General features: G+C 49.4%; 3 protein-coding genes across 9 annotated transcripts in view; 1 reads left to right on the top strand and 2 right to left on the bottom strand.

Annotated features, from left to right (window-relative positions):
- Positions 1-6,105, top strand: part of ARHGEF18 (Rho/Rac guanine nucleotide exchange factor 18) — a 45,352-nt gene extending 39,247 nt beyond the window's left edge. For all 5 annotated transcript variants that reach the window (XM_075524509.1, XM_075524507.1, XM_075524508.1 and 2 more), the window contains 2 exons: positions 753-875; positions 970-6,105. In XM_075524509.1, the coding sequence (XP_075380624.1) occupies positions 753-875; positions 970-1,130 (284 nt within the window). In that variant the 3' untranslated portion in view covers positions 1,131-6,105. The remainder of the gene's footprint in view (positions 1-752; positions 876-969) is intronic.
- A 5,010-nt stretch (positions 6,106-11,115) lies between these two features.
- On the bottom strand, positions 11,116-14,476 carry LOC142420554 (ectoderm-neural cortex protein 1-like). The gene is made up of 2 exons (XM_075524616.1): positions 12,680-14,476; positions 11,116-11,705 (listed from the first exon to the last, which is right to left on the bottom strand). The coding sequence occupies exon 1, from the start codon at positions 14,474-14,476 to the stop codon at positions 12,707-12,709; it is 1,770 nt and encodes a 589-aa protein (XP_075380731.1). The 3' UTR covers positions 11,116-11,705; positions 12,680-12,706.
- On the bottom strand, positions 14,384-18,664 carry PEX11G (peroxisomal biogenesis factor 11 gamma). Of its 3 annotated transcripts, none has more exons than XM_075524620.1 (6): positions 18,592-18,664; positions 18,327-18,515; positions 18,066-18,244; positions 17,819-17,869; positions 17,560-17,703; positions 14,384-14,491 (listed from the first exon to the last, which is right to left on the bottom strand). In XM_075524620.1, coding segments are annotated over exons 1-6 (630 nt in total). In that variant the 5' UTR covers positions 18,658-18,664; the 3' UTR covers positions 14,384-14,490. The 3 variants fall into 3 exon arrangements, with proteins under 3 accessions (XP_075380735.1, XP_075380734.1, XP_075380733.1); XM_075524619.1 differs by lacking the exon at positions 14,384-14,491 and adding an exon at positions 15,623-16,523; XM_075524618.1 differs by lacking the exon at positions 14,384-14,491 and having other exon boundaries at positions 16,566-17,703.
- Positions 18,665-18,680: the final 16 nt, after the last annotated feature.

An 18,680-nucleotide genomic window follows, 5' to 3' on the forward strand; every position in this document is an offset into this window, starting at 1 on the left:
CCTGCAGTGGAAATGTACTTAATGGTGTTTTTCTGGAATTTATATGAAAGGTATAAAACACAAATATATTGGTCTCTATTCTCTCATGAGCATTAGTGGGATGCATGCTTGTTATCCCCATATGTAGATCTTAGAATAAAATGGAACAAGACTTTCTGTACCGGAGGCAAAATACTGTGTATTGAATTTGGGTTTTGTGACGTGTAAGGAATGTGCACTGAGAGGAGTTCTTTGGATCCAGAGTAACCGTTTCATGAATTGCTTTTATTGTTGAAATTAAGAAACTGGCAGGCCGTAACACCAGAATCGATGTACACTGCTGCTGAGCAGCTGTGAGACAGATGGAGAGCAGAGACAAAAGTTCATTACGGTTCTGCGTGTTAAAAGTAGCACAAATAGCCATTGCTATTTGAATGCTAGGGACAAAGTGGGTTTGTCTTTTTCTTTTTTTCTTTTTTTTTTTTTTTTTCTCCTCTGCTGTGCTTTATAATACTAAGTTTTAAATCTGTGGTTGTCAGGGGCTGCTAGTAACTGAATTAGAATTCCTCAAGGAAGAGGGGAGAGAAAGTATTAATGGTCTAAACAGCTGAAGAGAAAATATAAGTAACTTGCAACAGAAGCACCAGCTCTTTGTGGTATAGCAGCTTCTTCGAATATGCAAAGGTGTCAGTACAGTGGGCCCCAGCATGAAATAGTGAAATTTGTGCAGTACTGCTAGCCTCAAGTACTAATTTGTAAAATATTTTCTTTAGCATCTGTTGATCAGAAGCAGCTGCTTCCCCCCAGGCTTGTTGGACGAGAGGAGGGTGTCCTGAGGGGCAGACGATCAGCAAGTCCAGTCCTCCCAAGCAGCCAGACCACTGTATTCCAGCCAGGTACGTCTTGACCAACTTGCATGTCCACGGAAATGCATCAGGCTCTCTGTGCAACGTCATGAAATCTGTCATCTTCCTTTTTTTTTTCCTATAGATTTGTATGGCCCTACAGATGCTCAGCCAGAAGCACTTTCATCTGCCTCAGTGAACCTATTCAAGCCCAATAATGTTCACGTTCAGACCCTGGTGACCTCTCAGCCGAGTGTCTTAAACGTGCAAGATGATACCAGCAAAGAAGATGTAATTTTCTTCTAATTGTTTCCATGTAAAGATTAATCTTCTGACGTACTGTTTCAAGAACTCAGGCCCCAGTGTTCAACGTGACACAGACCTGACATGGATGTCTTTTCATCCCTGCCCCGTTACTGCTAGCAAGGACCAGATCAGGATTACTGCTCTACTTCGTTGGCTTCTCTGCCAGCAGCTCAGAATGAGGGCACAGTAGTAACAATTTTCTTTTAAATTCTCCAAACATGGAAATGTATTGACGCGTGGCATGGGTATATAAATTCAGAGCATATTAATATGTTGTCATTTGTTGTAATGTGCTCTTTTTGGAGAATGTACGCTCTTTGTGGGCACCACCTTGTAAATTGTTATAGTTGATGTTGAACTGCCCAGATTTTTATGTTAAAAAAAAAAAAAAAATTTTAGTAGGCCCCAAAACGGCTGCGAATTTTTAAACCCATTCTCACAGGTTGGTGTAATGGGTTATGCTAATGGTGTGTTGGTAACTAGTTGACTAGCAAGCCAGTCTCCTTACAGCCAGTCATGACAGACGTTGTGATACCTGCTCAGAGGAGCCAGACTAGCATCTCTGTTTCTTTAGTGAATTCAGTGGAGTACATGCTCAGTGGCCAGGTACAGTGGAAGAAAGAAGGTAAGCTTCTTAACAGAGTCTTCAAGGATCAGGAGCTCCACCTGCTTGTGGATGAGAAGGGTTGGACACGTGAGAATATACAACGGCAATGAAGAGTTGGACTAAATGCACATTTCATTGGCCATCAGCTTGCACCGGGATACCTGTCTCCTTGGAGACCTTGGGTAGCTCTCCATGTTAGTGAGAGCGGTACAGGTTCCCAAGCAAAACTCATGAGCTGGTTCAGAATGAACTTAGAGACTTGGATTTTGTTCTTTGCTGAAGACATGTATAAGAAGCGTTTGAATGCAGTAATTTATTGTCTTGTTTAATCCTAAGTTTTCTGCATCTCTTGTTTGTCTCTTAACTTGTTGGGACTTTACTCCAAGTACAGAAGATATCAAAGCTGCTGTTACTGCAGAGACTTCTCTGCAGCACTGTGTTAGGAATGAAGGGAATAAGAATTGTTTGGTTTTAAAATTTAAAAACAAACAAACAAACAAACCTCTTAGCTAAACCTGTGTTGGTTTAGCTGCTTACAGCTAAACCAGCTTTGATACCTCTTGTTAAATCGGTCAGTTCTTAATCATGAAATGGTGATGACATTAAGTGTTCTGCTCAAAAGGCATTATTTCCCTTTGTAGTAATTTGCACAGTCATTTTGTTGTATTCTATAACTTCACTCTGTATCTCAGTTCTTTATTACACGCATCACCTAAGGATGTGTATTCCAATATATGTTGAATGTGACTGGTCAGATACGTTGTGCACAGGAGAGATTGTTTAGAGGGTATTATTGCAGAATTAAAGAAATCATATCTCAGAACTTAAAAACTTGGGTTAATACCTTTCAGAACATGATTGATAATTGTTTTTTTTTCATATCTGTAACCCTGGTTTAAAGTGATTTTTAGCACCGATGGATGGAATGCCTGGTCAGTTCTCCATCCAGTCGTATGGCAATGGCATTGAACGGCAATTTGTCGATCTCTTCAAATCATTGATGCTGTCTCAGTGGTTAGGCCCTATGTGATGTTAGTAATGTTCTTTAAGGCCATAACTGCACTTTGCTTGAAAGTTTTAAAATTTATTTCTGTAGTTACAGTGCAGGAAACATTATAAGTTTTCAGCAGAAAATACAGAGTTTATTTTCAAGTGGTGATAATTTGGATTATTGTCTTCAGACAAGAAATTGAAAAATCCAAATTTACTGGTCAGTGTGAGAGGGGAAAGATAAGCTACAAAATACTGAATTGGTCTTAGGGAGCAAGCACTCCTTGCTGTAACACTTCTTGGATTTAAGGGTCTTTTTCTTTGCTAAGTGATACTGGTATAAAGCTGAAGCAATGGCACTGAGTTCCGTGAGAGGAAACTCCAAACCCTCGGGCTCGTTACCAGACTGGTGATACTCCCCCACCCCCCAACAAATTATTAGTATCAAATTGGACACACTTCACTATAATACCAAAGGACTGCTTGGTAAATCATTAGCATTGCAGAATTTACACAGATTATCAGTGGCTAGGTTTGCAGAAAACAGTATGGGGAACATAGTGATTTTTGCCTTGTTGTGATACGATGTTGATGATGGTTAGAACATAGTTCTACCCTATATTCATGTTTTTGCATTCCCAAAGGCTAGGTTGGAATGGAGGGGAATTCTTCGTAAAATTTATGTAACTTCTGATCAACGTGAGATCCAGCAGCTCTTTTTCAATCAGCTGATACGGAGACTCCAGTCATCTCTGATACCCGCCTAATTTCTCCTGTAAACATGCAGTGAAGCAGCAAGAATGCACAGTATGTTCTCTCCTTCGTGTTGTGGTTTGGGCCACTCCTAGTGAAAATTCTATGCCCCCATTGCCTTAAATTACCAGGTTTTTAGGAGTTTTAGCCTAAAGCTAAGTTGCATCAGTGGAATAAACCACCTCAACCAAAGAGGGATGTCTCTGGGTATTTGAAAACAATTTTTGGAAACATTTATTTAGTTTAATTTTGTGCCTGTCCTAAAAAGTATGGGAGAGAGTGTCCTGTGGACTGGAGGGGTTTATTTGTCTACTTTCTTCTTCTGTGCAATGAATGAACTCAGATATAGAACAGTGACATCTGGAAAATAAAGTCTGCAGCGAGATCTCATTTCTTTTAATGTTTTAACTTAAACATAAGTGTGTTAATACTCATTGTCAGCAGTGCTTCAAATAAGTTCTGGCTGTTAGCAAATGGACACAGGACTGTTACAGGCTATAGGCTGTTGGTTCAACACCCCAAAAGCTCCTTGGAATATGGGTCTTCAATCTGTAACGGAGAAATTACCTTAAAAGTCATTATCTGTCCTCAGTACACATGACTAGCTGCAGCTAGCTTTATGAAAACTCTTTTCACCTTGAATAGAGACTGCATCTCCTTTCACTTGGGTCACAATCATTTAAGTGCTATACTAGGTATTCATGTGGCTTCCTGTTCAGTACCAAACCCAGCATGGAGGAGGTTTTAGAATTAGCAAATGCTGTGATATCTCATTGTTAGTGCACAGTTTATCGTACCAGAGTATGGTAATATTTGTAGAAGGCTGAGGGAAGCAAGTGCAAGATTTTCTTTAAATGAGTAATGGGTCATCTCTTCCCTTCTGCAAAACTGAATCTGTGAAATTGTTACCGCTCCGGTTGCGTGAACTAGTTTTGGACTCTACTCAAATCTCGTTCCTAGAAAAATAACTCTTCTGGGCAAATTAGATTGCAAAATACTACTGTGTCCTGGGCTAAGTAATCTGCTATTGATTCTGAGTAATATCCTTTCCATTTGACTTTTTGATTACTTCAGATAAAAGTTTCCTTTTAAGTGATATCTGACGATTAGGCAGTTCAAAATTCTGTGCCTCCCAGGTGCCTTTTGGCTTCTTTCTGAGCTGGGGCGTGGAGGAAATCACAGCACGAGCTTTGAACTGCCGCCTTCTTTGCTTTGTGTCACAGCCTTAAAATTATTGTCATGTTTGTCTTTAATGTTGTGATGTTGCAATGTAGAGGCTGTTTCTATGGTTCTGAGTTTCAATTTTAACTCTGGTGTAAAGGATGCTTCCTCTTTCCCATTCGGACTACAGTCGTTTTGTATTCCAGACTGAAGATCCCTCCATACTCACTAGTACCGAGCACATCTTCCCTGTGTGTATTGTAAACGCTTTCCTCGTTTGTAACTGTGCTATCTGTGGATTGTAGTTGTGGCGCGTCCCACAAATTGAGATTGCTAATCATTTCCCAATGTGAGGCAGAAGAATTGGTATTTCTAGAGATGCTTGCTCATCAAGGTAATAGCATTCCTGCAAAGGTAGCAGTAATTCTAAATAATTTGCGGACAGTTTTGTCTTTCTGAGTAATAGTCAGATGATCCTGCATCCATGGAACTTGGTGTTTGTCGTTTGCATTTACAACTTGAAGTTGAAACTTAAAGTAGGAAAGGGTTAAAAATACATCCTTCGTTTCACTTCTACTTTCAACTCTGCAGAATAGGAGCTAAGGCTCCCCGGTGCTGCTCAGTGGAGTCCCTGTGTGTTGTGCCCCTGTGCAAGGGAATGTGGAGCATTTTGTTGTCCTCCCCAGCAGTTCTCACATTTACAAGAAAACAAATCTTCTTGACGCCAGGTTACGCATGTGCTGTCCTTGCCTGACCGTCTTGCTGCATAGGTCAAAGAAAAGCCTTTTCCCCGCTCTCTCTTTCGAGGCCAGACCCAACATCTTTGTAACCGCTGGCGGCTCTTTATCATTTACTATCAGCATGTTATTCATCAAATACCATTTGTGTGAGCTCTGGTTCATACCATTTGTGCCATGTTTATAAATCAGTTTTTTATATTTTTGTACTGAAAGAAATTGGAGCACTTTAGACAAGTTTATTTCAAATTCCATTTCTGTTTGTACCTGGAAGGAAGTCTCTCATGAAAGTAGATCCTGTTGGCATAACTGTGTGCATCTCACTCAGAGCTGTGAACTCTCTTGATGCTCTTTAGTCTTAGGTCTGGTTTCTAGGCCCACCTTGCACTGTAAAGATTTAATAAATAATCATGGTCCATGGTTAAATTGACCATTTTGTTGGGGAAGTGTTTGGTTTTGGTTTTTGTTAGGGTGTAAACATTGTAAATAATTCCTTTACTGTTGATACTGCAGTAGCAACATCTTTGTAGTCCTTATTTTATTTGTAAAGTTGGTGGTTAAATGTTAATATTCTGTAGAATTGTGCACTCTTGATTAATTGTAAACTTGATCTTAGCACACCAAATGATGATTTTTACAATGATTGCAATGTTTCTCCACTGAAGGATTTCAGAGCTGCAATAGGACTGAAACCAACTTCTAGCAATAAAAAAAAAAAAGCATTTAAAACCTGACTGCCTTTATGTGTGTATATATATAAAATTATTTATTATTTTCTATTTGAACCAAAGATCAAAGCAGCAGCCGCTTCTCACGTGCTTCTCATTTCTACCCTGGACAGAAATAGCGTGCCTTATGAATAAAACTCTTGACGGTTTTCCAAAGGAGAGGACAGAGCATAGTGGAGGATGTTAAGTGGAGGATACCGATAGCTGCAGACCTTGCCAGTGAGGTGAGCACCCCAGGGAAAAATCAGCTGGTCTCAAGATGTCTGAACTCGGCGTCCTAGTGAGAGAGTGAACTTAGCAAAGCTGCTTCTATTAGCAGGTAGGTACTTTGCATGGTGCCAGTCTGAGGCATGCCTGGCTCTGTCCCAGGCAGTATCGGTTCCCATTTGGAACACGTATAACAAAAATAGAAACTTTCTCCCTAGTGCTTGTGCCAATTTGGCAGCCCTCACTCCCAGCACCATCCCATAGCCTCTGGCTGGTGCAGTGCTTCCCAGCTCCAGAGTCAGCAAGTTGCGTTTCCTGGTAAAATCCCCACTTGTGGCATGCTGGCAAGCTAGCCCAAAAGCTGTAACCTCAAATAATTTCTGGAGATTAGAACAGATGCAAAACTGGGGAGAGAGTGGGAGAACTGGGACTTGGATCAGTGTTCTCGAAGGAAGAGGTATGACTTTTATCATCAAAATCCTGTGCTGTAGCCAGCGTTGAGGAAAACCCTCAGCCGGTTTTGGATGTGACAGTGTCAGTGGTGCAGGCTGGGAATCACTTTGCGCAGCCGTAAGTGTCTGCGTATATCAAGGCTTCTTTGGAGGACCCAGGTTCTTTGTGTACAGGAGCCAGTACTGCATCTTGCAGTCTCTGAAGTGCAGTTGACATCTGGGTTGCAGCACAAACTGGAACCGGATTGGAAAAACACAAGTTTTTCTACTTTTCCAACGTATGTAATCAAAAACTTCTAGGCACACCAGTGTTTAAATATTTTAAATTGAATCGTATTGACTTGATCTTCATGGGAAGTAACAGACTGATGGGTTAGTGAATGAAGCTTTAAAGCGTGTGTGTCTATAAGCTTTTGCTTGCGCTTCCTTTAAGAGAATATTTCTTACATCTGCTTCTGCTCTGTTCAGCTTCCAGGGAGCGGAGCTGCAGTGGCCACTGGAGGTCACTGCCTCTGTGCACTTTCACATCTCCCTGTCTGTCGCTAGAGCAAGGCGAGTAACTTCATGTCCATTTCTAAATATTTTTCACCAGCAAGAAATGGAATCGAAGTGATGTCATGGAATCGAAGTGATGTCATGGGGGACAGCTGAGAGGGACAGTCTGGGAGAGAAGTTACGAGGAGCTGCTCCAGAGCAGTGGGTTTAATTTTTATTTTCTAATTGCGCTGTGCTCTCCTGCAGCCATAATCGTGTGTCAGACCAGTAGGAATTCCTTCTAGAAAGACAGAAGAGCCTGGATCAGGGAGATCCAAGGTTAACGTGGCCACGCACCGATTCCCACCAGGAACTGCCCAGCTGCAGCAGCCCAGAGCTCCGCAGGGGCAAGTTGAAATCTCGGGCAGAATTTGCATCTCTTAGAAGTTTGGTTGCTGCTGCAGCCGTCGGTGTTCAAACGAGCGTGGGTGTTTCTGTGTTACGCTTCAGTTCTTGCCGCAACAGCAGGGTAGACATTCCTTTGGTGATTGCAAACACCTTGACTGACAGTATCATTGATAACGCTGTCGCTCATCTATGAGACATGTTCTCCGGTTTTCACAAGGAGGGTGTGATTTCAGGAGAGGGTGTGATTTCAGGACGGATGGCGGTGCCTTCAGAGCTGTTAACTTGCTCATACGAGTATTCCAGCAGCTCCGCCCTGCCTTGTCTCTCTTTCAAATCTGTAGCTAATTAACCCGAAACCCAAACCACATTCTTTCTATTTGGGTGAATCATTCTGAGGCTATAGGCAATGACCAGCTTTATGCTAAACCTTCCTCTTTCATGTGGGTGAGACACGGCTGATGGTTCCCATACATGCATCTGAGATTCATTGGCAACCCAGATGCTTGAGGACAAACATGCACAAAGGATATTGGCTCCGTAGTGTGCTCCGACAGTGGGAATGTGCTGTTTTCTGCCTTTCCCTTTCCTCACCCCTGTGACTCAAATCCGGTTTAATTTCTCATCCCAGCGATGGGGCCAGCCCAAGGCTCAACAGGCAAGGGATGTGGGGCCTGTCCTTGTGTGGTGCCTGCATTGTTTGCTGCTTCTGGGCCCATGGGATCTGGCAGAGGAGAAAAGCCAAACCCTCTTGGAGCTGGCAGCGTTGGAGCGTGCGACGCGTGGTCCCTGGCTCTGGGACAGTGTCGCACGCACGGGAGGCTCAAACACGGCAGGGATCGCTTTGTTACGGGGCTGCATGTATGCAGGAGCGTGAAAAATCCTCGTTGAGCAGCACAATGTAGACGTGCCTTTCCCATGTCAGGGCAGCAGCTGGTGCCGTTTCACCGTACGGGGCACAGTGTGGTGTTATCCCAGATGACGGCATCTGATACGCAAGTTTTCAGGGGATTTCAGACAGGTAGACGTGTAACGGCCTTTTTCCCTTCTAGAACATTTGAAGTCATGGACAAAATCACACCGTGCGTAGTTAGTGCTTTGTTTTCCCTGGGCTGCCATGGATTGTCGTAACAGCAGCGTGTACTCCGGTTCCTTGCTGGATGCGTGGTGGGTGTACTGCAGAACATCTGAATGATCCACATCCGATCTTCGCCAGAAAAAAGGGAATTTCTCAGTTCCTGCTGTGCTGGGTTTTTTGCAATTAGCAGCACTGGCCATCCGCAGCGGAGAAGGGAGAAAGGCTGTGTGCTGCCTCGGCACTCCGGCAGCAGGGGCTGCTGAGCAGAATGCAGCTACGAACACAAGCAGCAGCATATTTCACTTAAAATCAACGTTGGCTGTATGTCTTGTGGCCAGGAGGGAAGTGGGTCTGATGCTGCATTCCTCTGGCTATGGTGGCTTGTAGGCTTTGTGTGAGAAGAGGAACATCCCAGGGGAGAGCGATGTCACGCTTACGATTGTTTTGGCTTTGAGCGTAGTGGTGCCCATGTGTGTTGCCTCTCCCAGATGTGATTGTGGGCTGGGGTCTAGCTCCTGCAGCTGGAGGGGTGCAGCCACGAGGCGGGGTTCTGGGCTAGGAGGAGAGGCCTAGGTTTGAGCTATGTTGAGATGCTAAATGAATTCTATTAATTCAGGAGGATTTCTGTCCCAGTAACCAAATTCACCCCTAAACCAAATTCACCTGCAGCCCAGTCAGCCTAAATCTTCTGGCCCCAGCACTGAAGTAGCAATTGGATCAATGCATGGAAACGTCAAACTGGGAAAACAGGTCTGCTGGGACGACATCAAGTATGCAAGAGAAAAAGGTGTCTAGTTTTCCGCAGGGGTGCTCCCCGCTCTGCTGGGAGCTGGTTTCTGCCAGGAGGAGGTGGAGCTGGAGGGAGAGCGCGGGGCTTTCTGCCAGACGAAGGAGGATGAAGGCAATGAAATGCAGCTCCGGCTGTCTTTGTTGCCAGCAGCGGGGAGCCGCTGCGGAGCAGCCAAGCCCAGGTGTGCTTGAAGTGCCGGTTTTCCCTGAGAGGTAGTTAGCTGTAAGTATAGTTTGAAATGAGGAAACGATTCCCAGACGCTTGCAAAGGCTTCAGCGGCAGGGCCGCTCGCTCCCCTAGCTGAAAAATGCCGTGAGCGTGGCTCAGATAACATCCCAGCGCCAGGAGCAGGAGGCAGACAAAGACCCATGTTGCTAGAAGCAACTTTGTCCCTGGTGCAAAAGGCGGATGTGGCTGGGAGCCAACGTTTATTGCTTGGCAGCATAAACAAAACAGCTGCTGCTCAAATGGCCACGAATGAAACCTCTGCTCCTCTGACTCGCTGAACAAAGTCGGACTTTGCCTGACCCTCGGGAATAGCTGTAGATATCATGAAGGTGAAGCAGCTCCCTGCTCGCCGACAGGGATGGAGATGCTTCCTGCTGGCTTCTCGTCCCAGCCGTGTCCTGTGCTGTGACTTTCCCCTGGGCCGCAAGCTTGCTTGCCTGCCCGCACTTGTATATGCGAGGCACGGCCAAGCTGGGAGCTGCCCCACGCTCCAGCTGCTGGATGATGGTTGGACTCGATGATCTTAAAGGGCTTTTCCAACCTAAATGATTCTACGCTGCTGCCTGCGGTGCTCCAGGTGGGGTTTGCAGGGCAGGCTGTGGGCTCGTCTCCCTGCAGCCTGGTGCACGAGCCTCCCCTTGGGCTCAGCAAGCCATGAAGAGGCAGGACAGCAAGGGTAAATGAGAAAAAGGCCCAGCCTGGGGGCTGAAAATGGCAGAGGCATCAGAAAACAGGATGGAAATGAAGTCAGTTTATCTGCTTCAGCCACCAGCAGCAGGGCAGCTTGCTTCCTTCCAGTCTTGCCAGTTCTTGCCTATACTAGCAGCTAGGAAGGGTTGTGACATTGATTTATTTAACTCTGAAATTGAATAATGGATCACACCCAAACCATGCTTCTGTGGTGAGACAGTTGGTTGCACCTTTGGTGCCTGTTTCCTCTGACCATGCCGATTCCTGTCTCATGCCTCCCACCCTTCACAGAGCTTTTCCCTCCCAACCACTGCCCTCACCTGCAGCAGGGCCCGGAGCACACAGCCCTCGAGGAGAGAAGCGGCAGCGCTTTCCTCCATTCTTTTTGGCAGTGAGGAAACCCAGCTCCACAGAGGATGACCGGGTAAGGGCAGAGAATAGCTTAATCTTTGGCGTTTTAAACAGATTTGGGTGTCCTTCGAAGCTGGAAGGCAGTACAGGACCTTAGCTTTCCTAAGTCCCGTGTTACAAAGACAGAGGAGGATCTGAGCCCTCTCCGGCCGATGAAGGTTTGGACTCTCAAGCAGGGAATGCTCTTTGCTACTTTTGCTAAACATTATCTCAAGCATGGGCTGGGAAAACTTGCAGCTTAAGCATACAGAACAAGCAAGGGACATGGTGGATTTTATTCAGATTTATTGAAGCAGCTCCAGGCTGAGTAATAAACACACACAACTGCTGTATTAAAAAAAAAAAAGTACAGAACCAGCCCATGGGCAAAGTACTGTCACGTGTTAAGACATTTCAGGCAACTGCCTCTGGTGCTGCCTGCATTCCAAGTCCCAGCAGACAGCAGTGCAGTCCAGAGCCTGCTGCCAGTTACTTAAGAGCTTCCTTTGTCCTTTCTAGTAAATATCACTTAAAATATTAAATGAAAGAAGTAAAAAATATTCCTCTGGTTCCCGTTCTGCGATCACACAAGTTAGGAGAAAACGTGGAAACCTTTTGCCGTCTCAAGGGACAACACAAGCTGCCAGCCCAAGAAGGTCCCTCCATGCTTGTCCCCTCCCTGGGCTGAACGAAGGGGATTTACAGAAGCGGTTCAAAGCCAAAGCTGTGTTGCCGTGGGCCCTGCTGATGCTAATGAAATCCACGCAAGGGCTGGCGTCCAGGACAGTTCACAGGCTTGCTAGGTAGGAAGAGGTGCTCCCACTGCCCATGTCTTCTGTCTGGATCCTCGGTGAAGTGAAACACTGGCAAAATCGGGTGTGAAGCCTGTAGTGCAGAAGAAAGTATGGTGAGACCAGTGTGCAGCAAACCGCGACCACCCCCCAGGCCTCAAAACCTCAAACGCTGCTATCGTGGAGTGACGGCTGCTTATTTCCCTCCACATCCAGGAATTTTCTATAGGTATCGCAGGATATTTTGTTACAAGTTCATTTGGGTAGTATGGCTCTTGCAAGGGGAGAAGGAAAAAAAAACAAAACTGCAGGGATCAGTGATTCACTGGCATCTTTTCTGCCAAGAGCCTTTAGAAAGGTTTAATTCCAGTTGTAAATTTTTAAAAAGTTAATCGCTGTGTAGCAGGAAAGAAATGGCATGAAAGGGACACCAGAGAATAATTAGAAGCAGAGAAACCCTGTGTTTATATGTAGACAGGGCTTGTCTTACAAATGCAATTACCAACCATTCTGGGACTAAATCCCAGCTATAATCTTGTTCTGGCACCAGCTCACAGCCCTCACGTCCCACAAGACATTTGGGTGCCACTAGCAGATTAACCATGGCACCAGGAGGAGGAGGAGGCTGTGCTAAAAGCAGCAGCCGGTCCCCCCTGGCACCGCGCGGTCTATCCCAGCCCCTGCAGACGGGCTGCCCGTTAACATGATGATGATACGAGCTTTCTGTACCAGGGACGACACCCAATCCTCCTCGCAGAGAGCATTCCCCAAAATCTTTGCATAGGCCACGATTCAGTGGAAGGGCTAGGATGCCAGGTTAAGTGTCTTGTTATTTATACTAATCTTCTCCCCGCAGCATTTCAGCACCTAAAGAGACGTTCTCTCTCCTGCAGGGTTTTAGATCCCAAACTACCAGCCTGGAAGCATGGTGCTGGAGCTGACGCTCGCACAAGGCTGTTCTCTAGGACAACTCCAGTCCAGATCCGCGTGCATCTGCCCCTCAGGGTTTAACCCTTGCGCAGCGCAAAGTTATACAGAGGAGCTCTGGGTTGATCCGCAACTAATTACCTTCCAGGTTCTTCGCCACACTGTGACTCAGGCAGACAGGTACTTCCAGGTGCTGACGAAGGCGCTGGGGATGAGGGAGTAAGGCACTGTCGTGACGCTGCTCCAGGTGTCGGATGATGGGTCGTAACAGTCCAGTGTTTTGCAGCGCTGAGCCCCGCAGTAGCCCCCCACCACGTACAGTCTGTTGCCCGACGTAACAGCACGGCAGCTGATGCGCTTAGCGGTGACGTCCCCAAATTTGGACCACTGGTAGGTGTCACTGTGGAAGCGGTAAGCGGAGCTGGCGGAGAACTCCGTGTCCCCTCCGATGACAATGATGTGGCTGCCCACCACGGCAGCGGCCGTGTACCGCCAGGGCTGGGGGCAGCTGGTGGGCACCGTCCAGCGGTTCTGGCAGGGGTCAAAGCACTGCACCTTGGGCAGCTTCTCCTGGTTGGCGCTGGTGCCACCGAAAACAAACAGCTTCATCTTGGCTCCCACCACGGCGGCGTTGCTTACGCCTTCTCGGAGAGGAGCCACCAAGGACCATTTGTCCAGCTGCGGGTCGTAGTGTTCGACTTGCTTGAGAGAGACGGAGGGAGAGGCCGGGAAGGCACCGCTCACCGCTGTGTGGCCCCCCACCACGTACAGACAGTGGTCCAGCTCAGCGGAGCCGTGGCCAAACCGCGCCACCAGCATGGGAGCAGCTTTCGCCCACTCGTCGTGGAGGGTGTCGTAAACCCAGACGTCTTTGGAAGCGCCGTTCTCGGAGCCTTTGCCGCCGGTGATGTACACTTTGCACCCGATGGCGCAGGCACTGCACTCTTTACGAGGGCTTGGGATATCGGCACGAGGAATGATCTCCCTGGTTTTATGATCCAGCGTATAAATCTTGTCGCACATGAAGGTCTGGCCACCAAGCAGCAGCAGGGCCTGGCTGACCTTGCGGGGTCGGGCACAGCAGCCTGTCACAAGGCCATCGTTTTGCAGGATCTTCATTTTGCATCGTACGGCGTCGGCCACGATCTCCTCCCCCAGCTTGTGGCTGGTCACCAGCTTCTCGCAGGCCACTTGCTTCCGCAGGTAGGACTCGGGCAGAAGGGCCAGGCGGACGGAGCGCAGCAGCTCTGGGAGAACTTCATGGCGTTGGGGCAAATCGTACCGGATCCAACCTATAACAGCTTCGTAGACCAGCGTCTCGTCCTCTACCTCCAGCTCTTCGCTCTCCACCAGCTCCAGCAGCTTGTCTTTGGGCAGTCGGAGGAAGTCTTCGGTCTTGCAGAGCGAGGTGAAGTTGGCCAACGCCATCCTCCAGGACAGCTCCAACAGCCGCTCGCAGCAGTGGGCGTCGGACAGCAGCAGCATGTTCAAGCAATTCCCAGGGTAGAGATTCTTCTCCAGAAAGTCAGCCGACGCATCCCGAATATCCTGAAACTGCAACATGTCCCCGGCCTCCAGCAAGGACTCCGCGTTCTCCTCGTTAATCAGCACCCGGGCCGAGTAGGCGTAGTCCAGCAGCAGCTCCAGCACCTCGGGGTGGAGGGAATCGTGGAAGTTGACTTCGGCGTCTCTGCTCTCCTTCAGGCCCCCGCTGAACATAGCGTCAAAGTAGCGGCTGCAGGAGGCCAGGACGGCCCGGTGGCAGTGGAAGGCCTGGTTCCCCGCCCGCAGCACCACGTCGGTGAAGAGATGCCGCTTGCGGAGCAGGTTGAGGTGGGTGAGGAGGCTGTCGGCGTGGCCCGGTTTGTGGAAAAGGTGGATGTTCATGGAGCCGGAGCTCGAGCGGGATTTCCGGTTCTCGTGGCTGCTGACGGACATGGTGGTGAGGCTGCTCTGCAAGGGAAAACCGGAGAGTTAGCAGGGAAAGCCCGGCAACGCGGTCACCGGGGTCCGGGACCGGCGGGGCTGCAGCTGGGGACGCACCGGGGGGGGGGGGTGTGCAGCGGGAGCAGGGGATGGGAGCACGGTGCCCGGCCGGTAAGGGGAGCTCGGAGGGGGCGTCCCGCAGCGGCGGGGCTCGCCCAGCGCAGACCGAAGCGGGGCACCGGGTGCTCCCGGACCAGACGCCGGTGCAGGGCCGGGCCCCGCGTAGTACCGGGGAAGGGGGGGGGGGTGTGCGCTCCCGGTGCTGCCCGCGGTCCCGCACCTCGCCGGGGCTCGCTCCGGGGCCGCCGCGCTCGCCGCTCGCCGCTCGCTCTGCCGCCGCGCCCCGCCGCCGCCGCGTGGCCGCTCCGCCGCCGGCCCCGCCCCCTCCCCGACCGGCGCGGCGGAGCGGCCAATCAGCGGCCGCAGCGCCCTCCGCTCGCTCTTTGTGAATGGGAGCCGGGGCCGGGCGTGCGCATGTGCCGCCCCTTAACCCCTTCCTGCCCGGCGGCAGCGCAGCCCCGGCCCGGCCCCGTCCTCCGCCTCCCAGCCCTGCTCCCCCCGCCGCCGGGAGCCGCTCTCCCGGGGCAGTAGCAGCGCTCCCGCCCGCAGCAAGGCTCAGGCGGCAGTTAGCGGCCGGAAAGGGGTCGGTTCGGCAGCTCTGGCGCTCGCAAAGGCCGGCTGCAGCGTCCGTCGTGGAGTCCCCTGCCGGGAAGGGGCCATAAAAGCAGGAGCCGGGGTTCGGAGCTGGAACCGGCTCCTCTGCTACCGGCCTTTAGATCTCGGCTTGCTGACAAAGGGAGGTCACGGCCGGAACAAACCATCCCTGCTCAGCAAATGTTTTCCTACGTGGGGTAAAGCAGGAGCTGAGCTGGGCTGATGGCCGCAGCGGAAAAGAGGGGGAAAAAAAAAAAAAAATATATATATATATATAAAAAAGGCAGGTTTGGGGAGGATCGGGTCTGCCTGCGCAAGATCTTGTGCTAAAAAAGAGGGAGTGCTGCCCTGGACAGTCAGCAGCAGCCACCATAGAGTGCTTAAATTTTGGTCACTGGGGACCAAAACCACTCTAGAGAAAAATACAAATTTCAGAAATTCTGAATGACCAGATTTTGCTTTATCTTTGCACGTTTCAGTTCGTCCCGTGCTTCACCGGCTGCAATTTAAAATCGCTCGCTGAGGAAGCGGATGAAACAAACAGACCAGTTTACAGCGTCCTTCCTCTACGTTAAAATGAAAAGCGTGGTTTAGGGTTTTACTAATTTGGCATCAGAGGTGTGTGTATTTGGGTTTTTTTTTAAATCGCTATAGCTACACCTTGTCCCACGCTAAGCAGGAGAGCGTGTTCTGAAGGAATGGTTTAACGAGATTAAGAATACAAAGAGATAGAATCTGATTTCTTAGTAAAAAACCACTAAACCGCAGCAGGAGCCACGGCAGCTGGTGACAGGAGCGGGCAATAGCTACAGCTGTCCCCAGGCAGCAGGGCCCGGGTGCTGCGCCTGTTCGGGCACAAGACCTGCAGCGTGACTAGAGAAAAACCAAGTCTCTTCCAGATAACGCTTGCTCACGCTCCAAATTGTACCAAAACCTGTAAATCTTGACACCAAATTCCGAGCGCAGTCAGGAAGGCGTCCTCCGTGGCGGAGCCGGCACTTCGCGGGGTGAAGGTCCAGATAAACAGCAAGGACAGGGCGAAGGATAAAGAGTATCAAGACCGCGCTCTGCTCTTTGAATGCAGGCAGGAGATAGTTTCCCACGTCCGTGCCAAAAACAACAACAACAACAACAAAAAAAAGAGGTCCAACCTCCTGGAAATGGGTCTGTGCCGTCCTGCGTTGCAGAGAGCGCAGACTGAGCAGAACTGTTTTCAGAAGACGCATCTCGATGACAGTCAGGTGCTCTGAATTATTTTGGGCGAAGGAAGGCTGGTAACAGATGGGGAGCTGCAGCCAACACAGCACAAACATTTTTCTGTCACCTAGGCGCTCTTTGGAGCTTTCTAGAACCAGATAAAGAACGTTTGCCCAGTTACCAGAAGGAATGATCACTCAAGGCCACATTTGAAGCATTCGTCTCGTTTATTATTGGCACCGCCTAGAAATATAACTGTAAAACTCATCTTGGCATTGGTTTAATTGGTCCTTTGAAAGGTGATTAATAAATTTGCTGCCTTTTTTTTTTTTTAAAAAGTCTGTTTGCTGCTGCCAGAGCCTGGTGGAAGAGCTCCACCCGGTGGCATTTCGTAAAGGCACAGCTGGAGGCTCAGCGCTGCTTCTGGTTTAACCAGGAAGTCTCAACTTCCAATATTTCTCCTTAAATGAGTAATACAGACTAGAAGAAAGCTCCTCCAGGCACTGCTTACAGTTGCTCTTTCTTTCTTTCTAAAGAAACACAACCGTCACAAACAAAATAACCGCTTGCTCCTCTTTGCGCTTGTGGCATCTGCTCTGGGCTCAAACACCAAAACATCTGACGGAGAAACTTCCACGATACCGGGCACCTCCCTGGTTCGCATGAGGCACCAAGCGCTGAGCCTGGAGCTCGAACTCGCGGGATCCGTCCCTTAGGAGTTTTGTGTGACAGAACTGTGGCCGTTTCTCCACCTAACGCTGACTTTGTGCTCTTTTAAGTGACAGTGAAGACTGGAGGGTTGCATTTCTCTTTTGGGACATAGGAAGGAAGGATGGAAGTGAGTTTTTTCCCCTCTATATTTTATCAGTCCTAGGAGATTTCTTGATTTTTAGAGGATTCGCCTGAAAGATTTCTCTGATGAAGAGTGATAAAAATTCTTAACGGCAAACAATCCTCTCTGTAATAGACATCTTGACTACAGTCCCAATTACAGGACACGTGGAATTACAACCATCGACACCCAGGAAAGTTAAAATACACCCTGACTCACTAAAGGCATTTTTACCATATAAAAACTGGGCTCCTGAAGCTTAATGATGGTTTATACAGCTTCAGAATTTCCTCCTCTAGATGCTTGGTAGATACCAATCAGGGAAGATATGGTCCCCAGGAGACCTACTAACCACGGAGGAAAGCGTCCAGCCCAAAGAAACCCCGGAGGCAGCCAGTGGATTGCGTTGGAGAGATCTGCCATGTGTGTGAGGATGCTCAAAACTTCAGCCTTCACTTGGGCTTTCGCTTCCTTTTGACTCGGAGGCGAAGATGTACTGTTGGAAGCAAAAGTTACATCAGTGATAGCCCATAATGTAATAGTAATTCGCGATAGCTCACAAATGAGAACAGATGTATTTGGGTTAAATCAGCCAAGGAGGGAAATCGTACCACTTGTGCTGCCTCAGCTTTCTTCTTAATTGGAACAAGACTCTCAGGGATCTGAAAACAAGACAACAGCATTATTTCTCCTACAGTAACAAAGGGGAGGGTTTTTTTTCTCCAGCATTAACTGCATCCGTGAGGAAGAGCACCCTTCTGCACCAGAGAGGGTCCTTCATTTTAGCCTGATTACAGGGAATGCAGTTCATTCCCCGTCCGTTCTCCTTCCAGACTGCGGCACCCCAGCCAGCCTTACCGCAGGATGCCCAGGAGCAGGGAGAAGGCCCAGAACGCCGTGCTCAGAGTCCACCACTTCTGAGAGCCGACGCGGATGATGCCGGCATCGGCCGCCCACGCGATGTGCTCGCAGGGGTAGTAGAGCTGGTTGGCCAGGTTGCAGAGCACCGACAGCCCCCGCACCAGGCCGTCCTCGTCCTGCGGGGAGCACGGGGGACACGCCTTGGCGCCTGCGGCGTGGCCGGGGAGGCTGCCGGTGCACCCCGTGCCCCACGCTCACCTTGGGGCCCAGCCCGTAGCCGCAGCTGTAGCTGAGCATGGCGAGGTCGTCGAAGAGGCGCAGGGCCGTGCGGCAGGCGCTCAGCTGGGCCGACACGGTCAGGAGGCTCCCGGCCAGCCCGGACGGCGGGGCCTGCGGCCCGGCCAGCGCCCCGCCCGCCAGCTGACAGCCATAGCAGAGCGCACGGACCTGCGGAGGCACAGCCCGGTGAGGGCCCGGCCGTACCGGCGGGACAGGGCCCCGCCGGGCCGCTCCCGCCACTCACCACCCGGTCGCGGCCGCGGTAGGTCTCCAGCACGGCGACCAGGCCGCTGAGCGCGCCCGCCGCCATAGCAACGCTTCCGGGATGTGGCG

Source organism: Mycteria americana, chromosome 24 (genome assembly GCF_035582795.1).
Source record: "Mycteria americana isolate JAX WOST 10 ecotype Jacksonville Zoo and Gardens chromosome 24, USCA_MyAme_1.0, whole genome shotgun sequence".
NCBI classification, from domain to species: domain Eukaryota; kingdom Metazoa; phylum Chordata; class Aves; order Ciconiiformes; family Ciconiidae; genus Mycteria; species Mycteria americana.

Coding starts and splice junctions, on each gene's coding strand:
- PEX11G (XM_075524618.1), bottom strand. CDS start 18,657: ATGGCGGCGGGCGCGCTCAGCGGCCTGGTCGCCGTGCTGGAGACCTAC. Junction 18,516..18,591: donor ACCGCGGCCGCGACCGGGTG/GTGAGTGGCGGG, acceptor GTGCCTCCGCAG/GTCCGTGCGCTCTGCTATGG. Junction 18,245..18,326: donor GCTACGGGCTGGGCCCCAAG/GTGAGCGTGGGG, acceptor TGCTCCCCGCAG/GACGAGGACGGCCTGGTGCG.
- LOC142420554 (XM_075524616.1), bottom strand. CDS start 14,476: ATGTCCGTCAGCAGCCACGAGAACCGGAAATCCCGCTCGAGCTCCGGC.